This window comes from Thamnophis sirtalis, unplaced genomic scaffold, assembly GCF_051295495.1.
Source record: "Thamnophis sirtalis isolate CommonGarterSnake01/CBP01778 unplaced genomic scaffold, rThaSir2_p1.2 scaffold_11, whole genome shotgun sequence".
Taxonomy (NCBI): domain Eukaryota; kingdom Metazoa; phylum Chordata; class Lepidosauria; order Squamata; family Natricidae; genus Thamnophis; species Thamnophis sirtalis.
The window spans coordinates 29,727,147-29,748,436 of record NW_028261391.1 but is presented as its reverse complement, the minus strand read 5'-3'; the positions used below and the strand labels follow the sequence as shown (position 1 = coordinate 29,748,436).

General features: G+C 37.3%; 1 protein-coding gene across 1 annotated transcript in view; it reads right to left on the bottom strand.

Annotated features, from left to right (window-relative positions):
- The window catches only part of PCOLCE2 (procollagen C-endopeptidase enhancer 2), a 28,978-nt gene extending 16,075 nt beyond the window's left edge, over positions 1-12,903 (bottom strand). The window contains exons 1-2 of the mRNA XM_014054841.2: positions 12,569-12,903; positions 5,632-5,737 (exon numbers count right to left, since the gene is read on the bottom strand). Coding sequence (XP_013910316.2) covers positions 5,632-5,737; positions 12,569-12,672 — 210 coding nt within the window. The 5' untranslated portion in view covers positions 12,673-12,903. The remainder of the gene's footprint in view (positions 1-5,631; positions 5,738-12,568) is intronic.
- Positions 12,904-21,290: the final 8,387 nt, after the last annotated feature.

Sequence of the window (21,290 nt, the reverse complement as noted above, 5' to 3'; positions counted from 1 at the left end):
TCCAATTTTGCTAATGAAATATCTTCACAGTTCAATAGATTGTTTCACCAAGAAATTGGATATAAAATGTCTTATATAATTAATTGCAAAGGTGTATTTGACTATATTAGCGATAGAACATTTTACATTTGCCAGTTATTCAGGATTTGTTACCTATACTTTACAGCTTATACTGTTTTTCATTGTTTCCTTCATTACCATAATTAAATGTTTACTTGTAGTAGCATCATTTCTTTTCCTTTTCTCTTGAAATTATAATAAAATGTATGCATAGACATACATAACACATAAATGAAACAAAGTAGCAATATTGCTACATTGTTAACATAAATGTGTTTAAAAAAATAAAGAGAAGGAATAGAAAGCTTTGCAGTATTGTAATGTGAGCAAGGCATGGGAAAGCAAAAACATGCTTTATTCAGAATGGTCAACTACTGAAAACTTAGCAGAATCTCACTACAAGATTTTAATAAATTATTTAACCCTGTGCTTCCAGAGAGTGGGAGAAAACATGGACTTGAACAAAATTGACTCAATGCTCCATGAAGAAACATGATATAAATCTCACAAACAAATTAATGATGATATTGATGCTGTGAGCCAATCTTCTCATACAGAAAATCACAATACTCCTTATCTGGAAAAGGCAAGCATCAATGTTTGAAAAGCACCTATATTTTTTTTCAAAATAGCAATAAGAAAACTTTCATATCAGCCAGGAGTAATCTGGGGTCCAGCTTAATTTCCCTAGTAGTTGCAGGGCTGCCTATTCTTAGAAGAATTACTAACTGTCCTAACCTTCACAGCCATTTAAAAAATACTGTTGTTCTAAATCAGAGCAGGCAGGAGCAGTCATATCTACCAAGATATGGCTTGTTGCATAGCTAATTACTATGGCTGGTTGTCACCTTGTGCCTGCTTTTGCTACTGGTTTATTCAGATACTGAAATCTACTTAAGCAAGAAAGGCTCCCCAGTGAAGGAAGAAGCCCATACAAGCAATAGAAAAAAGAGAAACAGGTAATGGTTTGATTCAACTTTGCAAAGTTATATAAAGGAATAATGCTGGTACAAAAGTAATGGGCAACGGTTTTTGAATGAATGAATAAATAAATAAATAAAACTACTTTTTACATATTTTCTAAGGAAAAGAAATAGAAAATATTTAGAACACAGGGGTACCTACCTGGAATTTAAAAAAGTCAACCTGGTGCCCCAACCATGGGATGGAAGCTCTACTCTGTTTGTGTGTGTTGTGTGGCCTATAAAACATGGTGAGATTTTGAATGCATAATTGTGGCCCGTATCTTGACTTTTATGATCCCCTTTCCTGTCACTCATTTGAATACAAAGGAACAGTAGCTCATGTAGTAATCCATTTGAGTTTTGTAGTACTGCAAGGCATATATTCCAAAGGTTTCTTTAAAAAAACACTCTTTCAGCTACTCAGCTTTGTTTTTCAATTAATTACACAGAACAGTAAGAAGAGCAACCATTTCAAGAAATTGAATATTTTGCCAAAAAATTGATCATGACTCACTTTTTCAATGGACAATTTCCATGGATAATACAGACTGGGATCAAAAAATACAATTACTCACCATATACTATATAAGATTTATTTTTGAGAGTATGGGTAAGGTTCAACTAATTTTTGTGCTAGTATTTTTTTACATAAATATTTACTCATACTGCTATCTCAGAAAGAAAAGAAATGTTTCCATTTGGCTTAGTAAGTTAAATAATCAGAAACTAAAGTTATTTTTAGATATTTAATTAAGCTACTCAGAATCTGATTCTACATTAGTTGCATAAAGTGGATAATGTCTCAGTTTATAGAACACCTTAGTGTTTCATATTGTGTCCTCAATATTAATAATTCTCATCTCATTTCAACTTCTCTGCTCCAGCTTTGATGTCTCCATAAATGCTAGTCTGGACAATAACATTCTTTGTGTGTGTACTTTTTCTTTTATAGTTAACAAATCCTTATACCATTCATTCTTCTTAATAGAATTAATTTCACAAATGTATTTTAAAATTTAAAAACAAATAGAACAAAGCTCCATTATTTTCAACCTCTTTTCTACTCATCATGTTAGACAATACTTAATTTTAGGCTTTTTCTGGTTAAAAATTAAAGTCAATTACTTGGGAAGACTTTTCAAAACATATCTGTATGTATAATAGCAATGGTAAATCAAAACGTATTTGTATGTTATAATTGTAATAAAAGGTGCACAGTGGCTCAGTGGCTAAGACACTGAGCTTGTCGGTCAGAAAGGTCAGCAGTTCGAATCCCTAGCACCACATAATGGAGTGAGCCCCCATTACTTGTCCTAGCTTCTGCTAACCTAGTAGTTCAAAAGCATGTAAAAATGCAAGTAGAAAAATAGGAACCACCTTTGATGGGAAGGTAACAGTGTTCCATGCGCCTTTGGTGTTTAGTCATGTCAGCCACATGAAAATAATGGAGCTTTGTTCTATTTGTTTTTAAATTTTAGTCATATTCAGACAGCACTGGCTCTTTGGCTTTGAAACTGAGATGAGCACTGCCCCCTAGAGTCGGGAACAATTAGCACATATGTACAAGGGTAATCTTTACCTTTACTAATTGTAATAAATTCTGCTATTTTTACTAAAATTGTCTATTTGAAGACTTGAATATTATTTTTATATTATATTCCTAAAGACTCTGTGACTAGATTGAGTATTCAGTTTTCCAAAATCACTGAGGACTGACAAGAAAGAGCATATTTTAAAACCATTGGTATGTGATGCCTTGTATTTTGCACTCTACAAATTGCTATATAAGAGACAGTAAGAAAAACAGTTCAGGGAATACTATACTTATGGATTGTGTCAAGCCTATAATACAATGTGCTGAATGACTGGCTTCTATAGTTAGAAAAATATACAAGAGAAATAAAAGACAGAGCACTTGGTTGTAATGTACTATTTTGTTATAAAGAATAACACTCAACTTCACTGTTACTTCAATCACAGCAATCTTAACCCTATTTAGTATTAAATTCCTGCTATTCAATTCCTGCTTCTGCAATTATGAAGTTACATCTTTTTATTTATTTATTATTAATTTATTGGCCACCGATCCCACCATAGGGCAACTTTAAGAGGAGAAATATAGAACAACAATGCAGTAGCAATAATGTAATGTTGTACTTTGAGCAAAGACTGGAAACATACTAAACAGAGTAGATATACCAAGAAGCATCCTCTGGAATGGCAACTAGAGATTAAAAAAAGCTACCAAATGCTATAGCAGACTTGCACTAAATTTGTATAGTTTCATGAGTAGGAGAGATTCCAGGCAACGGAGCAAAAAACCAATGTCTCCCAGAGCCTGTATCTGGGAATGGAAATGAAAGTTATCTTAAACTGATAGTAGCACTACAATATTTGCCCCAAGACTAAGAAATGCATCTCTCCACTAAATTGTGGAGAATCAAGCACTGATTGGTTGTCATTCTCTAAATCCTTCTTGCTCCTTTATCAAGATGCTATCTTGCAAGACCCTAATTCACCATGTAATGTGCCTGGTAGACAGCTTGTTTATATGTGCAACCGATGCATTGAGTGACAAGGCACTCTGGTCTCCATTTTTATATAATGAGAGAGTAACAGAACTGCTTCAGCCTGCTAGAATCTGTCATGCTGGATCTCTGAGTGTAAACCATGCTGCCATTATTGGTACCAGAATCATTATGAGCAACTCAGCCAAAATTAAGCCTTACACAGTGGCTTTGCAGAAATCCAGTTTATAGTAACTTTAGAGTAAGGCTCCAATGAGCATAGTGCTTGTGGTATCATCATATAAGGCACAGAAATAACATAATATGTTTCAACAGGAGTTTTTGGGATGCCAGGGACTGCTTAGTAGCCCAAAACAAAGGAATTATCTTGTTTGATCTAAGAAGGGCATGTTTCTTCAATTGTCTCCATCTTTTTTCTTTTTATTATGCCCTGATAAAATGCTTTTCTAAGATAAAATCCAATGCATGTAAACATTATTCTGAAGGCCATACATCTTTCAATTAACCAAGAACCAATTTGGTCTAGTGATTAGGGCAGCAGGCTAGAAACCAGAAGGCTGTGGATTCTAGTCCTATCTTAGCCATGAAAGCCAGCTGGATGATCTTGGGCCAGTCCCTTTTTCTCACTCTAAACTGCCTCCCAAGGGGGGAATTGTTGTTATGGGAAATAGAAGGGGGAAAGTGCATTGGATATGTTTGCCATCTTCAGTTATTTGTAAAAATAATAAAGGTGAGATATAAAAATAAATAAATGTCCTAAGACATGTGCCACAAACTTTGGTTTTATGGCAATAGATGCACCATAAAGCAAAGTTAAACTCTAGAAAAACATTATTTCTTAAAATCTTACATGTGGAAGATTCTTTTCTTACATAAAAGTAGGCATTCATAGAATCACGAGACTGGAAGGAACCTTGGAGGTCTTCTAGTCCAACACCCTGACCAATAGTTGTCCAATCTTTTTTTAAAATCTCCAATGATGAAGCATTCATAATTCTAGGAGGCAAGTCAGGAAATTCCTCCTTATTTCCACATTGAATCTCCCTCTGATGAGCTTCCACCCACTTCTTGTTCTGACGTTAAGTGCTATGAAAAGTAAATCCCTGTGACAACCTATCAACCTATTGCAAGATGGCTTTCATGTCACCTCTAAACCTCTTTGTTGGGCTAAACATATCTAGTTTCTTTTATTCCATGGACCTGTCTATGAAGCCCAATTCAAACAAGCATTTTTAAAAGTGTGTAGTATCTAATAGTAAATGTTTGACAACAGCTGTTAAATTTTATCAACCTTCAGTAAAGTATAATAGAACGAACAAGAAACGTACTCATTCAATTTTGTTCCTCAATATTATTGTGCTTCCAATCTCATCTTTTTCTTGCAGGTTGCATCTTGTACTTTTTAAAAAAATGTTAAGGGGAAGCAAATATACATCTTTTTCATGTGCATTCTTAGCAGAGAAGACATATAATAAGCTTCCTCCATAGATATCCAGAAATGTCATCTTCAATCTATTACCATCGCTTCTCGGCCTTTTGGCTAAGATCAAGTGTAATCAAGTGTTATTTCCAATAACACACAAAAGCTTTTCCTTCTAAGGCATTTATTGCCCTCAGTTTCAAGCATGGCAAAAAAGGAACTTATGGTCTGGGTTCACATAAACATTAAACTAGTTTAATGTGGATAGTTAGCTTTCAGCACATTGTGAAAACCTTGGGAATTTTAAACATTTTGCGTAAACATGGCCATCACGTTAAGACATAAATATTTCAAACAGGTTTGGTTTAGAGCAAGAGTTCAAAGTCTACTGAAATGAGTAGCTAAGCTTTCATCGTACATTAAAGAACACTACTATATTCCATCTACATTCCATTCCAACACTACTATATTCCATCTACATTCCATCTAATACAAATTACATTTGTATTAACATTTGTGAAGAAATATCAAATTTTCTGCTTTTGGTTGCTGCATAAGATATAAGGTATCATATTATAGACACCCATCATATAACTGAAACCAACAGTAAACCTGCATATTATTCTTTGTAGGGAGTAGTCATATCAAACTTTCTTACTGTGATTTTCCAGGTACATTTGCTGTTTGGAGGGTATACCCCTGGGAATCCTTCACTTCCAATAAACCCCGATACTCCAGTTAGAATACCACCACATTTAAAAGCCCTGGGAAACAAAGAAGAATTATTTTTGAGATAATATGATCTGCTCCAGATAAAACAGGAAGGATCTACTATGCCACTGTCAAAATACCATATTTTTCAGAGTTTGAGATGCACCGGAGTATAAGACGCACCAAGGTTTTGAAGAGGCTTTAAAAGAAAAAAAGTAGGTAGGTCGGTAGAGTGGGGGAGAGAGGGAGAGAGAGAGAGAAATACAGTAAGTAGGTAGGGGGAGAGAGATTAGGTAGGTTGGTAGATAGAGTGTTAGAGATAGAGAAATACAATAGGTAGGTAGAGAGAGTGTGTTTAGGTAGGTAGATAGATAGAGGGATAGAGAGAAATACAGTAGGTAGGTAGGGAGAGAGGGAGAGAGTAGGTAGGTAGATGGATAGAGAGAAAGTAGGTAGGGTAGGTAGATGTTTCCAGATGTATTTATCCATGTGCTGGAGAAGGAAATCGCTGACAACCTGCAGCACCTAAGACTTTTTGCTAGCACAGCACTTGATCAATGTAATTCTCATCAATCACTCTAATTACAATACAATACAATAGCAGAGTTGGAAGGGACCTTGGAGGTCTTCTAGTCCAACCCCCTGCCTAGGCAGGAAACCCTATACCATTTCAGACAGATGTCTATCCAACATCTTCTTAAAGACTTGCAGTGTTGGGGCATTCACAACTTTTGGAGGCAAGTTGTTCCACTGATTAATTATTCTGTCAGAAAATTTCTCCTCAGTTCTAAGTTTCTTCTCTCCTTGATTAGTTTCCACCCATTGCTTCTTGCTCTACCCTCTGGTCCCTTGGAGAATAGTTTGACTTCCTCTTCTTTGTGGCAACCCGAGATATTGGAACACTGCTATCATCTCTCCTCTAGTCCTTCTTTTTATTAAACTAGATATATCCAGTTCCTGCAACTGTTCTTCATATGTTTTAGTCTCCAGTCCCCTAATCATCTTTATTGCTCTTCTCTGCACTCTTTCCAGAGTCTCCACATCTTTTCTACATTGTGGCAACCAGAACTGAATGCAGTATTCCAAGTGTGGCCTTACCAAGGCATTATAAAGTGGTATTAACACTTCACACTTAATTAAAGAGCTTTCCGAAAGGAAATTTTTTTTTGCACTCTGCAAACCTCCCCCAAACCACCCATTTTTTGCAAAAACATGCCTTTTTTCAAATAAAAGGCATGAATAGCCTTTGGGGGGGGGGCTTATAGAGTGCTGCTGGGGACTGGGGAGACAAAAAAACAGCCCATTTTTTGCTCATTTCTGCCCTCCCCAGTCCTCAGGAGCTCTCTGAAAGCCTCCATAAGGGTATGCATGGCCATTTTGGTGAAGGGAGCGAGGCTTCGGGAGGAAAAAAAATGCTGTATTTGATGTATGAGACACACCCAGATTTTCAGCCTCTTTTTTGAGGAAAAAAGGTGCCTCTTATATTCCGAAAAATACAGTATATAAAATCTTTGTATAAAGCATTTAAAAGGTATCTATCTATTTAAAATATAATGCAATTTTGTTGCTTTAAATTGATTATGTGCTGTCCAGTCATCTTCAACTCTTAGCAAAGAGACAGAGGGGGGAGAGGATACTTGATGCATCAGATGTTGTTGAATCACTTAATTTCAGGTAAAATGTCCTGTGTCAACAACCACATATTTGCACACGTACATACCCTGCCAAAGTGGTTTTGCAGTTGTATATTAGCATTTATTATAAGAAAGTAGTAACTATAATATTATAAATATATATATACAGTTGTTTTCTTCAAAATGTTTGGAAGGCATTCGATAACCAATCTGTCTTCTCAAAACATATTTATGCTTGCAAACAACCTTTACTTCTGCCATGTCTCCATAATTATTCCTCAAACTTCTCACTTTTTTGTTCACACATTTTCTCTCAAAATTTAGATTTAGATTTTACTTTATTTGTATGCCGCACTTTTCCCTGGGGGGACTCAGGGTGGCTCACAATTCAAGGGAAGGGAGGAATAAACAAGTTACAAACATGAAGACAATACACCGTTAAAAAGCACAACAGTCATACCATTCGAGTGGGGTTGAAGTCTTTAGCCCCAGGCCTGTCGGAACAGCCAGGTTTTAAGGGCTATGCGGAAGGTCTGGAGGGTGGTGAGGGTACGAATCTCCACGGGGAGTTCGTTCCAGAGGGTCGGAGCAGCCACCGAGAAGGCTCTCCTCCGGGTAGTTGCCAGTCGACATTGGCTGGCCGATGGAATTCGGAGGAGGCCTAATCTATGGGATCTTATTGGTCTAGTGGAGGTAATTGGCAGTAGGCTTTTCCCCCCTGCCTTTCCTTCTTCACAACCCATTCTCTTCTTCCACATATTCATTTTGCAATTTGATCATATTTTTCCAGTATGACCAAACCACCTCACCTTCTTTCATACTGGTTACTTTTATTTTATTCAATGTTTATTCAGTTTTTTTCTTAAGTTTTGACTTTATTTCTTGTTTTACCAAATACACTTCTTAGTTGCCCCATTCTCACTGCACTCGATTTATCTGTTTGCTTCTCCTAAACTACCAAACTTGTATTTTTGCATCATGAAGTTAGCAGTAGCAAACTCTTGTTGCACCTCAAGAGCTCAGTTTTGGCACAACCTGGTTGTATGCCATGAATGCAAACAAGGCTATTTTATTCCAAACAAACACTTAGGATCTCTTATTTAGGGATTATTGTGGGAGTCAACATATTGTTGCCCATGACCCATCAACTAGAGGGCACCATCTTGACAACATCTCAGGACTGGTGTAAATAAATTGATTTTTGTCACTGGATACTTAACATTAAGATTAAATGACTAAGTCTTTCCTTTTGTTCTTCGTCCATGAACATGGGGGTGGATGCATAATTTGATGTTCTGGAAAGCCTAGACTTATTTTATGATGATAGGACGCTGTTCAGCAGCTGGCAATTCATCTAATATAAATCCACATATTTCTTAAGGGTCAAATCAAGATGCATGACTATATGCACCTGTAATATTTGCAATATATCAGGGAACAAAACACAGATTTTGGCAATATATGATGTATCAAAGCTTTGCCTGCATCTACCAAATGTCCTATTGAGGATGCAGCTCAGAAGTAGCGTGATAATACACAGGCAATAACTAGATGGCCTGCATTTCGATTACTTAGTTTTAAATTAAATGCAGCATTTGCCTTGGCCCATCATTCAAATTCAGATGCTTGGTAAACAGAATGTTTTTACAATGGTTGCAATATCCTGGGGTTACATGTTAACATCTCTACTGTACAGTATTTCAATATGCTCCTTCCATATTAATTTGATCTCTTTTGGTTACTATCTGTCCATTAGCATCCTTATTATACTAATTTGAGGAAGGAAACTTCTTTGGAACCCAAGGATCTTTTGAAAGACTTTCTTGTTTTTCTAGGTCTGTTTCCATCTTCATTATCTTTACAGGCATTGTTGTAATGCTGTTTCTTCTCTCTTCTAACAGTTCTATGAAACTTGTTACGGTATTTTTCTGAGTATAAGATGTACCTTTTTCCCTCAAAAAGAGGGTGAAAATCTGGGTCTGTCTTATACACTGAATACAGCATTTTTGGCCTCCCAAAACTTCGCCCCCTTTGCAAAAATGGCTGTGCATAGCCTTTAGGAGGCTTCCAGAGTGCTGCTAGGGGCTGGGGACGGGCTGTTTTTTGCCCCCACCCCCGACCCCAGGAGCACTCTATAAGCTCCTAAAGGCTATTCATGCCTTTTTTTGACAAAAAACAGACCTGTTTTCATGAAAAACTGGCTGTTTTGGGGAGGTCTGCAGAGTGCAAAAACTTTTTTTTTATTTGCCTCTTCAAAATCTTGGTGCGTCTTATACTCTGAAAAATATGGTAAGTTCCTTTCTGAGATTTTTGTCTTTCTTTGTTTTGGCTTCTCTTCTCAGTAATTTCCAGTTTGTTCTGATGTCCTCTTTGCTTTTGTCTCTTTCTTCATTTTTGGCATTCTCTTTTCACATTAACCCTTAATGACTTATTTAAGTTCAATCCATAATTCCTCTGGTTCTGTGTCAATGAAGTTCAGTAGGATGCTGAGTCATGGTTAAAGAAAAACAGGAATGAGAGTTGTGGAAAGTTAAATTTGGATGATATGATTGACTAGGATCCTGAACAAGAACCGTCCTGTGGGGAAGGATATCCAGCATTTTTCTGTCACAGGTCCTTCTCATCCGAGGCATGTCTCTAAAATAATGTCTGTTTTACTACTGCAGCCAACTTGGCACCAAAATGGAAACAGATGAGAAAACACATATAATTGAAGTATACTGAAAGAAAGTCCTGTGCTGTCAGGACATCCTGGATACTGTAAACAGACCCAAGTTGTCATTTGCTATTACTTCCATCTGTCATACAGATGGGAAGAAAGATCGGCAGAGACTCTTTTCAAATTGTTAAGTGTGGGGCGCTTGTATGCCTTTTAAGAAAGCATCAAATTCCAGGATACATTTCCCATCAACTATTCCAAAATTAGAGCATCACATGGAATTCTACAGTTTGCAGAAAAGAGCCCATTTCTGCTGCTAAATGTGAGACAGTTGTTAAGTGAGTTTTGCCCCATTTTATGACCTTTCTTGCCACAGTTGTTAAGTGAGTCACTGCAGTTGTTAATAACAACATTGTCATATAAATCTAGCTCCCCCATTGATTTTGTTTGTCAGAAGGTCACAGAACTGCAACCGTCATAAATATTAGTGAGTTGCCAAGTGTCTGAATTTTAATCACAGGACCATGGAGATGTTACAATGGTCATAAGTATGAAAAAGGGTTATAAGTCACTTTTTAGTTGTAACTTCGAACAGTCACTAAATGATTGTAAGTAGAGGACTACTTGTGTTCACACCCCCACCAGCATGTTAATGATGATGCTACTTCAATGCATCATCTTAAAAATAAAAATAACACCAGGCCCGCTGATAAGTGAACTCGGTAATGTCACTAAAACTTTAATCCAGACTTGCTGAGAAAGAAGAAAACCCTAGCATACCTAGGAGATTCCCAAGAATTTGCAGAAATAAATTTTAAACAAGCCCTATGGGGAGAATCTCACCACTAGTTTCTAATGAGGGTGGATTTTATTTAGTAACCACAATGTGGTGTAATGGCTAAGGTGTTGGAGCAAGGAGACCCAAGTATCAGCCCATCCCCAGTCACAGAAGCTCACTGTGTGACTTTGGACCCATCTATTTCCAAGTCAACCAACCACATATGGCTTTTATGGCGAAAGAAGGAGAAAACATCATGTATGCCAACTTGAACTCCTAAATGAAAAGTGAATATAAATTGAATTAAGAATGCTTGCTGTCTTTTGAAAAGAAAAAAAGGAGAAGAATTGAATGGAATATTCCTCAAGAGTACATACTAACTGGATCTGGGAAGAAAGATATATCCAGCAATATCTTTCCCAGGTACCTCTTATACATGCCTAATAATATTGGCTTCCACACGTTTACAAGGCAAACCTGATAGGTACAATTTAGACAAAAGGATGAACATAGGTTTTCCATACATCTGTGTAATAGAAATGTAAAGCATTTCTGAAGCTCCTTATTAAATTATTTGGTCTTCCCCATGTACATACGGTAGCAAATGAACAATCTCTTCATTCCAATTTGCAACAAATATATATTTATATATTTAGACCAGTGGTTCCCAATCTTTTTTTTGGCCATTCCCCACCTAAGCATCTCTAAAATGCTGATGCCCCTCTCCAGCTCGTCACATATAATTCTTACTTTACTCAAAAAGTGAACTCCACTCACTTGGAGGAAGGCTAAAAGGCCATTAACTTGGTTTAAACAAGGTTCAAATTGTCCCCATTAAAAATCAAATTGCCCCCCTGTGGGGCATGGGCCCCACATTAGGAATCACTGTTTTAGCCAGACTACTATCTCTGATAATATATGCTGGAGAATTGTGGCTAGCCACAGCATGGCTCTGTATGGTCCAGAACATACAGTTCATAACCCGCTGTATGGTCCAGTTTCCCCTCAATCGCTTGGATGAACATAAAACAAACCACTGGTGTTTTGCAAGTGTGAATTACAATTCCTTCCCTAGAACAAACACAATAGTAACCCCTTTCAAAAGAAAACACTCAATAATTGTACTCAATAATTCAGGGACATTTTAGACAGAGATTCACTTTTACCCTAGAAACTTCCTCCTTCTTTGGAAATATTTCGTTGTTATCCTTCCAAGAGGAAAATGCACTCTGCACGTATTTAGAATTTTTTTTATCTTCTCAAATATTCCGTTTTTACAGCACAGACAAAAAAAGAAGAAGAAGTAACCCAACGCATTTAAAACTTGCTGGGCAGAGAGTCTGACTGCACACCCTCTAGGCTGCAAATGTCTTCTGAAACTTGCCCCTGCACGATAAAGGAGGTTTTTTTCCCCTTGTCTTTTAACTGCACGCCCGTGAAAATCGCCGGATTCGTGGAGGAGGAGGCGTGAGTTGTTTCCTCAGGACAGACGAGGTTCTAAGGTGGGGCACAGAAGAAACCACAGGAAAAGTTACGGGCAAGGGAGGTGCGCTACTACGGCAATCCTTGAGGCACCAAACGTTTCCTGTGCATCTCGGACGTGCCAGCCAGCCAGCCAGCCTAGAGGGAGACCCCGGGGCTGCCGAACAATAAGCCCCTGAGGCAACGAGGGAGGGCTCGTCCTCATTAAACCCGGGGACGGTGCCGGGGCGGAGGGTGGGGGGGGGGAGCGGGACAAATGAGCAAAACGAAGCCGGCAGGCAAAGCAGGCTTGCATTTCCGTGCGCTGCGTCGGACTCGTAGGGGAGTTTACCTCGGTCTTTGCAGCTGCTGCCGATTGTTGTTGGGCTGAGCGGCAGCGAGAAGCAGGAATCCCAGGGCCAAAGAGCGCGTGGCTGACGCGGCCGCGTCTTGCATCTTCCTCTCTCGCTTCGGCCCCTTCAGCACGGAGATTCGTTCGAGGCCACCTGTATAAAACTCCTGGCCCAAAAGCGCCTGCTGCCCCTTTACCGTGAATATCCCATTTGTTCGCGAGGGGAGGAGAAAAAAGCTCCCCCGTCCTCCTCCTCCTCTTTCCGACCGAGGCGGCGACCGCGGGGAGGAGAGCGACCAAGAGATAAAACAGACGCCCCTCGAGTTTTTTACCTTGGTGTAAAGTGGCGGGGGCGTCTTTGAAAAAGTCGCGCCCCGGGTCTTTTCTAAGCGCTTCCCAGGCAGAGGGAACCTTCCAATGAAATTGACCGGTGGAACTCGCGCCACCAATTCTGGGAAGATTACAAGTTTAGAAATCCCACCCCCTTCCGAAGATGCCAAATCCCATTTGCCTCAGCGTAGGGCCAGGGGCCAGAGTTGCTGGGAAATGTGGCATAGCTGGATATCAATGGAGATTCTTAGTCATCCAGGACATAGTTGTACCAAAGGTGCTTTTTCAAAAGGCAGATGGACTTTGTTTTTCCGTGAAGACGTTTCACTTCTCATCCCAAAAGCATCTTTAGTTCAGAACTGAAAACTTCTGGGATGAAAAGCAAAATGACTTCTAGCAAAAACAAAGTCAAGTTGCCTTTTGAAAAAGTACCTTTGGGGTAGTATTGGTGGAATACTGCAGCTTTTCCCTCCCTAGGCTCACAGGGTTCAATTAGCCTTTTCGGATTTGGTGGTCTGTTCACCCCATATATGAGAGAAATCAATTGTCACAACATTGCAATATGGCAGATAGTTATTGCCATGATTAATGACCAGGGACTACAGACTTGAGGATGAAGTCTAGGTTGCTAAAAACCCATTACTGGGGGCAAGATAATGCGATTTGGATTAGGCTTGGATGTGTTGCTGAAATTATTTCTCAAAATTTGAGATTATTAGGAATTAATCAGGAGCAGTGTTGGAAGAGAAAAACAACAACAATGTGCTGTATTCATTCCTAGGTGGTATCATGACTTTATTAATAGAATTTGCTTGCCTGTGGTTGGCTCTGACATGCTTACTCATCCAATTTTTTGGCTTGGCATGATGGCACACTGACCCATATGGCTGGGTGTTCACCACATGCAAAGTTGTCTTCACCTAGTCTAGGTGTTTGTGAGAAGGATTAGATGCAACTTCATATGACATTCAGTTCTTTGCAAATACAATAAAAATTGTGCTTGGAGGATCAAACAGGAGTAATCAAAAGCCCAAAACATGTGCAGAGACCAAACCACATTTGGGGAACCAAAGGCAAACATGCAGTTTCTTCATCAATACTGATGTCTCCTATTATACATACGATTTCACAGTTATGACGTAAATTCTTAATTATGTTAAATGTACTTTTGAAATTATACCATGGCACACATTTGGGCTTGTTAGCATGCCTCCTGTTTCCTACATTTGGTGAATGTTTTCATGTAACATAATATCCATCTTACAGAAAAGTTTGCTTTATACATTTTTGTAAATTTCAGTTGGATTAATAGGAGCTCTTGTTGATGTTTTGATCAACCACCGTTAAGTGCAAACATTGTACAAAATAGACCAATTCATAGCTTTAATTACAAACAGCAAGCCACTTTTTATTACAAGTTCATAAAGACAAAATCGAGGCTTAACTATATTTGCCCCGTAGATACTAAAGCAACTGTTTATAAATATAAAGCCAAAATAAGGATTAACAAAGTGGCAGTCTCCGATTATGCAAAACATTTAATTTTGTTTTCTGCTTCCTAAATTAGTGTTTTGCCTGCACTAGCCTGCATAAACACTGTATTTGATCTGCTTTGAACACCTGGAAAATTGATTGGTGTCTTCGAGATTCTTTTATTTCCACTTGTTTAATCTCCTTACATTTATAGCTTCCAGTTTTGTTTAAAGTATAATTACTATATACATATGTGTGTGTTTGTGTGTGTGTGTTCATATCAGACATTTGCTTGTTCATCTTTTCAATAAAATTCACTCTCCTTGGGATAAGTTTATACACTTAATATGAAGATTTGTCCAAATTATTCCTATTGTTTGATTATCTGGTAGTGCATGAAAGAGTTTGAAAAGACATTATTCTCTCAAAGTCTTAGTTTAATTGTATGGACACGGAGTTTATGACTTCAAGAAATGATTCTCAATAACTGGGATGCATAACACAGTAGGACATGGAAACAGTTTAGATGGAATGTGTGGTAAATCAAAGGATCTTTAATCCTTAAATCTTAGTATAAATAATAAATATAGTAACAGTGGCTGTGAATATATGAATGTCCTTTTGTTTTGTTTTTTGATTGGTGAAGGCATCAATCAAGTTCTGGATGGTGACCAAATTTGACAATAATTGTTGAGACCAGCTAACAGCAGATGGCAGTATCTGGCAGACTTTCTCTGACCTTAAAAAACTAAGAGGGTCAAATCTGGTTAGCCTTACATGTGAGTCACCAAGAAATCTAGATGTATGAAAATTGAGGGAAAATCTGGGAGAAGGCAACTCAAAATCAATTATATATTGTTGTCAGTGATGTTTTTAATTGATTCAAGAAAATAATGGAAAACAACCACTAAAATGTAGTTTCACAAATATTAGGACATACACATGCATAAATAGTATCAAGAATTGTATAATCTACACTGACATTTTCTCCATATCAGTAAGTTTATACTAAGATCAAAGGAGGTATTTGGTATGAGTCATGATTGGCTTGATTTGTACTCCCAACAAAAATGTTTTTTGTTTTTTTTTGCCAGTAGCCATAAGTGCTAATACTACCTCCCGATTCACAAGTCAGGTGTTAAATACTGTCTGATCTCCTTGGAATCCTGAAGCTAACTATATCCAAACAATACTAAAGTCTGGGAAAATTTCTTTATTTTAGGACTACATTGTCTGGAATATAGAAATAAAATAATCACTAAATGGAAATAAAGACATATAAAACTCCCTTTACTGCCATCTAGGACTTCTCTGAATTTTTGCAATGGCAAAATGGCAAACACAATGGCTTAAAAAAAACAAGCTTATCAGTACTTCCTCTTACATAGCATTAATTATTTGCTTTGACAGATATTCATATTTTCATTATAAGACTATTGTAAAATATTATCTTTTAACCATGTTTCAACACTAATGTTTCACTAATTTCAACAATATGTTTCAACATTAAGTTTTTTTATACACTGGTGTTTTAAATTTTGATGTTAAGGTTATCCTTTTTTCTTTTTGTGGAAAGTCATTTGTTCATTTTTATTACACAAGTAAACATTTTAAATTTTAGCCAACATACAGGGTCTTGGTTTGTTATATGTTTAAGTATATTCAATCTTATTTTAATATTGTGGAAACTTCACATGTGAAAATAAATGCTATTGCATTTTTTTCTTACAATGTCTATAAACAGCTATTTTACACCGGCAAAACAAATATATCTAGGATGTATTTTACAAGATTGTATGACTTACTGAAGTGTTACTGGTATACATTCTATATACATTTTCAGACACAAATAGACTTATGAATGTGGCTTATCATCCACAAACAATAACTCCATAGAGGCTCATTTTGAATTTCTTCTGATCATACAAATGTTTGTACAAGTCTTAATTTGATATCCCGGATAACGCTTTTGCTGTACAGATTGGACTTTGCAGACCAAATATGAGGCTGTCTAAACATACTATATATAGTTATATATAATGATAATTATAGGACAAGTAGTAATATTGATTTTGATATCAAATATATAGTCTACTTATAGTTTATCTGGTTCTGACCATGATGATGAGAAAAATGACAAAACAGATGTTGCGTGTTACAACACGTTCTACCTTTTTATAGTTTTGTTGTAGCATCACATACAAATATACAAAGGGTAGAGTTTATGTTGCAATCTTACAATGAATGATCACTTGTTTTCCCCTTCCATGTTTTGTGTGTGTAGATAAAACTGTTTAAATTATTTTTTAAAAAAATCCTTCTATTTTAATTACTTCAAAATAACATTTTCATTGAATTCACACCGGATAGGAAGAAATCAACAGACACAACAGGCCTTCCATATTCTTTAGATTTTGTATTGCTAAGAGTGATAATGTATTCCATATGTAAGCAAATGAAATTGAATTTTTGTTCAAATACCTCTTTCTTTTGTGAAACTAATCAGCCAGCATGTGCGGGAACAACATATTTTTGAGGGAGGAACAACCTTAGGGACAGTTGAAGATGAGAATGTTAATGCCTTAGTAGAAACTGAAACAGTATATAATTGTGTAGGTCTTGCAGAAAATGAAATCTTTGCTTGATATGTAATATATATTGACTCAATCTTATGATGGCTTTTAAGTTTTCATCCCTGAGAAACCGATGTAGACCTTAGTTCTGCAGTTAGCAGTATGATTTTGGATATATTAGATGCTTAACAATCCCGGAGGTGCTTTTTCAAGAGGCAACTGGTTTTTCTTTCTGAAACATCTAGATCATGCATGTCAAATTGGTGGCCCACTGGCCAGATGCACCATGCACAGGCTACACCCACCCCAGCTTCGCAAAGGCAAAAAATGTCGTGATACATCACAATACATTCATGACACAATCGAATTTGACACCTGTGATCCAGATCAAGGGTGTCAAACTGGTGGCTCATGGGCCGGATGCGTCATGCCCACCCCAGCTCTGCGAAGGGGGAAAAACATTGTGAAATGTCACATGATGGCAATGTGACGCCATGACTTTGACACGTGATCTAAATGCTTAACCAGATTCCAATTTTTAGCAGTCAGTATATGTATTGTTCAGTGTTAACACTACTTTATCATATGAGTATGATGCACTATAACAGCTGCTATACCCTAGTGTTACATACAGCTTTGTATTTAATTTTCAGATCATATTTTCTCTTGGGAATATTACTGTTACCTTTTCTAGTACCCCATTGTAAACTGTTCCTACTTCCTTCCTTAACATTTATAATAGCTTTTTAAAAAAAACTTGGATTATTATTCTATTATTAAATTCCCTTGACTATGCTTGTTAAATGAACAATAGGAAATTCACAATAATTCTGTTATGAATAGCTTCCATCCTTGAAAACACCTGCTGAGATAACTAATTAAAGACATGAATACAAAGAGCTTACTTTCTTTCAGTCCATGTGATATTAATTCACCATATTTACTACTTCATTGCATCTGTTCACCCTTTTCACCTTTTTCTGTTTGCTGATTAGTACTTTCATATTAGAAGGCATTTGTGATTTGACTGCATTGTTTTGGGTTAATGTAGCTTTCCCTTTTAATGTGTTTGCATCGTTTTTATAGGGTTTGTTTTAATAGGGTTGCCCATCTAAATTTTATATTGATGCTTAAATTCCTAATTTCATCAATAATTCAGTAACACAGAGAGCTGTTTGTACCTCTAACTTTCTAACATTTGCTAAAGTCTGACCAAATATAGGTGTTATCTGAATTTCAATACTTAGTGATCTTATGCAGTTTATTAGCGTACTGTTGAACTCGATGATATCCTATACCATTTCAGACAAGCGACTGTCCAGTCTTTTCTTAAAAACCTGCAGTGATGAAGTACCCATAATGTCTGAAGGCAAGTTGCTTCATTGCTTAAATGTTCTCCATGTTAGGAAGTTTCTCCTCAATTCCAAGTTGCTTCTCTCTTTGTTGGGGCAGAAAGCAGAAGGCTGAGAGCTGGGCAGCACTGCAGTGTTCCTGTGGTCGGTCATAAGAACAAATAACTGTGGGAGCACTGCAGCTGTTGTAATTTTGAAACAGGAACATATGCAGTTTTGGGGGACCTGTCATCACTTCAAATGGTCATCAACTGATCTGTCGTATTTCAGGGACTACTCATGTTTTCATGTGACAAATCAGTATTAATCCCAAAGATTCATTAGATGTAATTTTTATTCCCATCCAAAAATCCCCATTTAGCTTATTCTGCACTAAACAAATAACATATAGTGCAGGAGTGGGTTCCGACTGGCACTACTGCCGGTTCACTCATGTGTGCGCTTTGTGTGCACATGCATAGTGGTTAAAATTGTTCTGTGCATACACAGAACTGAAAAACAAGATGGCGGCACGAAGAGTGCCGACCGGGGAACCAGTTCAGAGGCCTGGTAGGCCTGGGTCGCTGCCGGTTCCAGGGACCAGGCCGTCAAACCACTACCAGTAGGAATCCACCACTGATACAGTGACAAGGTATGTCTTTCCCCCACTTTTTTCATATTCAAATGATATACTGTTTAAGATCAAAAAGTTAAAAAAAAAAAAAGGGAATGGGTTTTAATCCTGAAGCTATTTCTTTTATTCAAGAGGAAAAATATTTCTCTATAACTGTAAATGAGAATGGTAGGGCGTAAAACAAATGGAAAACTAGTTGGTTTTTTTCCAATAAAGGATGGGAATACTAAATACAAAACCAGCCAATTTCTTTTTCAAGCTTATTAAGTTAAAGAAAGCATTGTGCCTAACTACTTGGCTCTGCAGCACATAACAAGTACAAAAAAAAATCATAAGATGGCATAGAATCAAAAGTTGGAGAATGTAAACTTAATTCCAGTCTAGTAAATAAACAGATACTTTATATTTATGAGATTGAAGTCAAAATTCTATGATGAAAAACTGATGACTGAAGAATACAAATTTGGCCAAAATCTCATTACATTTTGGAAGACTAGATACACCAATTCCCTTATAAACACATCCCAGATACACTGATGACATACAGTAAGTGGAATTGGCAACAGTAATATTTGTGGATAACATACTTACACTGAAAGTACATATTGTAAATCTTTATCACAACACAATACAAAAATGGGAAATCAAAGACAATTATTTAAGTTCTGTTGGGTACAAAATAAAATACCTTAAGTAACATTTTTAATAATTAGCTTTAAAGTTCTAAAGCTAAAGGTCTCAAAATCCTTAGTTCTGCTCTACACTGTGAACAAGACTGAGCAAAATAATTACTTAACCAACTACAGCAATAGGCAGGAACTGAACCCATTGGCAATAGCATTTCTCTCTTCCTCTCAGCTTGACATCTAACTTTAGGCAGACATTTTATGGTGGTTTAATAAACCCTAATTGGTGGTTTCATGACAGCAGCCAAAACTACAAATCCTGGTTTCAATCTACATAGGTTAAGTTACATACAAAACACAAAATCTGAAATATTTATATTATCTCATATTATGTGATTTTTGTTCCTCAGCATCACATACAGTTTTAGATTATCTATCGAGGCATCTTCACTGTTCTATCAGAATAGAAATGTCCTCTCAATTTACAGAAAAGAGTGGTGATTTAAGAAAATTCCTCCAGCGGATGTTTCTGCTTTTAGAGTTCTTAAAAGGATGATAGATGTGGATTCGTATTAGGCCTTTGCCACCTCAACATCTCTTTATTATATTGATCACTTCTATTCTCCCTTTCCTACTTGAAGTTGGTTTATATCTATAGATGTGATGTTTATTTTCACATCTGCAAAGTGCCATATCATCATTTCTCCTTCAATTTATATACATAGATCCACCCATCAACTTTGAATTTTATTATCTGGAGTTTTCATGCCCCAAAGATTATTTTTGGGGCATGGTTTCTATGAATTTTCTTTACTTCTTAAAGTTCTCTTATTCTGTTCTCTTATTAGATTAGAAGCTTTTTGCTATGTATCTCTGTAGAAAGCTATTCTACCATGTAGCTTGAATCTTCTCTTGTTGAGCACTTCAGTCTTTGACAGTTATACAGTCTGTCTTTCCTTTGAAGATTATCCAGTTCAAAGGTGAAGCAAAGCATACCATCTTAGAAACTGCCTTCCTATTTTCCATTATTATGATACCATATACTTCAAGTGCTCATATATAGGATCCTTTTCCAAGAGAAGTCAGTGTCTGCATGATTTTCCAAGTGTTGGGCCCCATGGCAACTGCAACTTCAATTTTTCACTCATTTACACATGGAGGTAATTCACCAGATATGGACTTCACATAATTTACCTCACAGTTCTTCTGTGGCAAAGTATGACTGTGCAAAATTTAGACCATCTCACCAAAGGCATTAGATTTACATCTTTGATTTTTTTTTTGATTACTTTATTTGTATGCCGCCCTTTTCCCTGAGGGGACTCAGGGCGGCTCACAATTCAAGGGGAAGGAAGGACAAACAAGTTACAAACATGAAGACAATACATCATTAAAAAGCGCACCAGTCATACTATTCGAGTGGGGTTGAAGTCTTTAGCCCCAGGCCTGTCGGGACAGCCAGGTTTTAAGGGCTATGCGGAAGGTCTGGAGGGTGGTGAGGGTACGAATCTCCATGGGGAGTTCGTTCCAAAGGGTCAGAGCAGCCACCGAGAAGGCTCTCCTCCGGGTAGCTGCCAGTCGACATTGTCTGGCTGATGGGATTCGGAGGAGGCCTAATCTATGGGATCTTATTGGCCTAGTGGAGGTAATTGGCAGTAGGCGGTCTCTCAAGTACCCAGATCCAATACCATGAAGGGCTTTGTAGGTGACAACTAACACCTTGAAGCGCACCCGGAGATCAACAGGCAGCCAGTG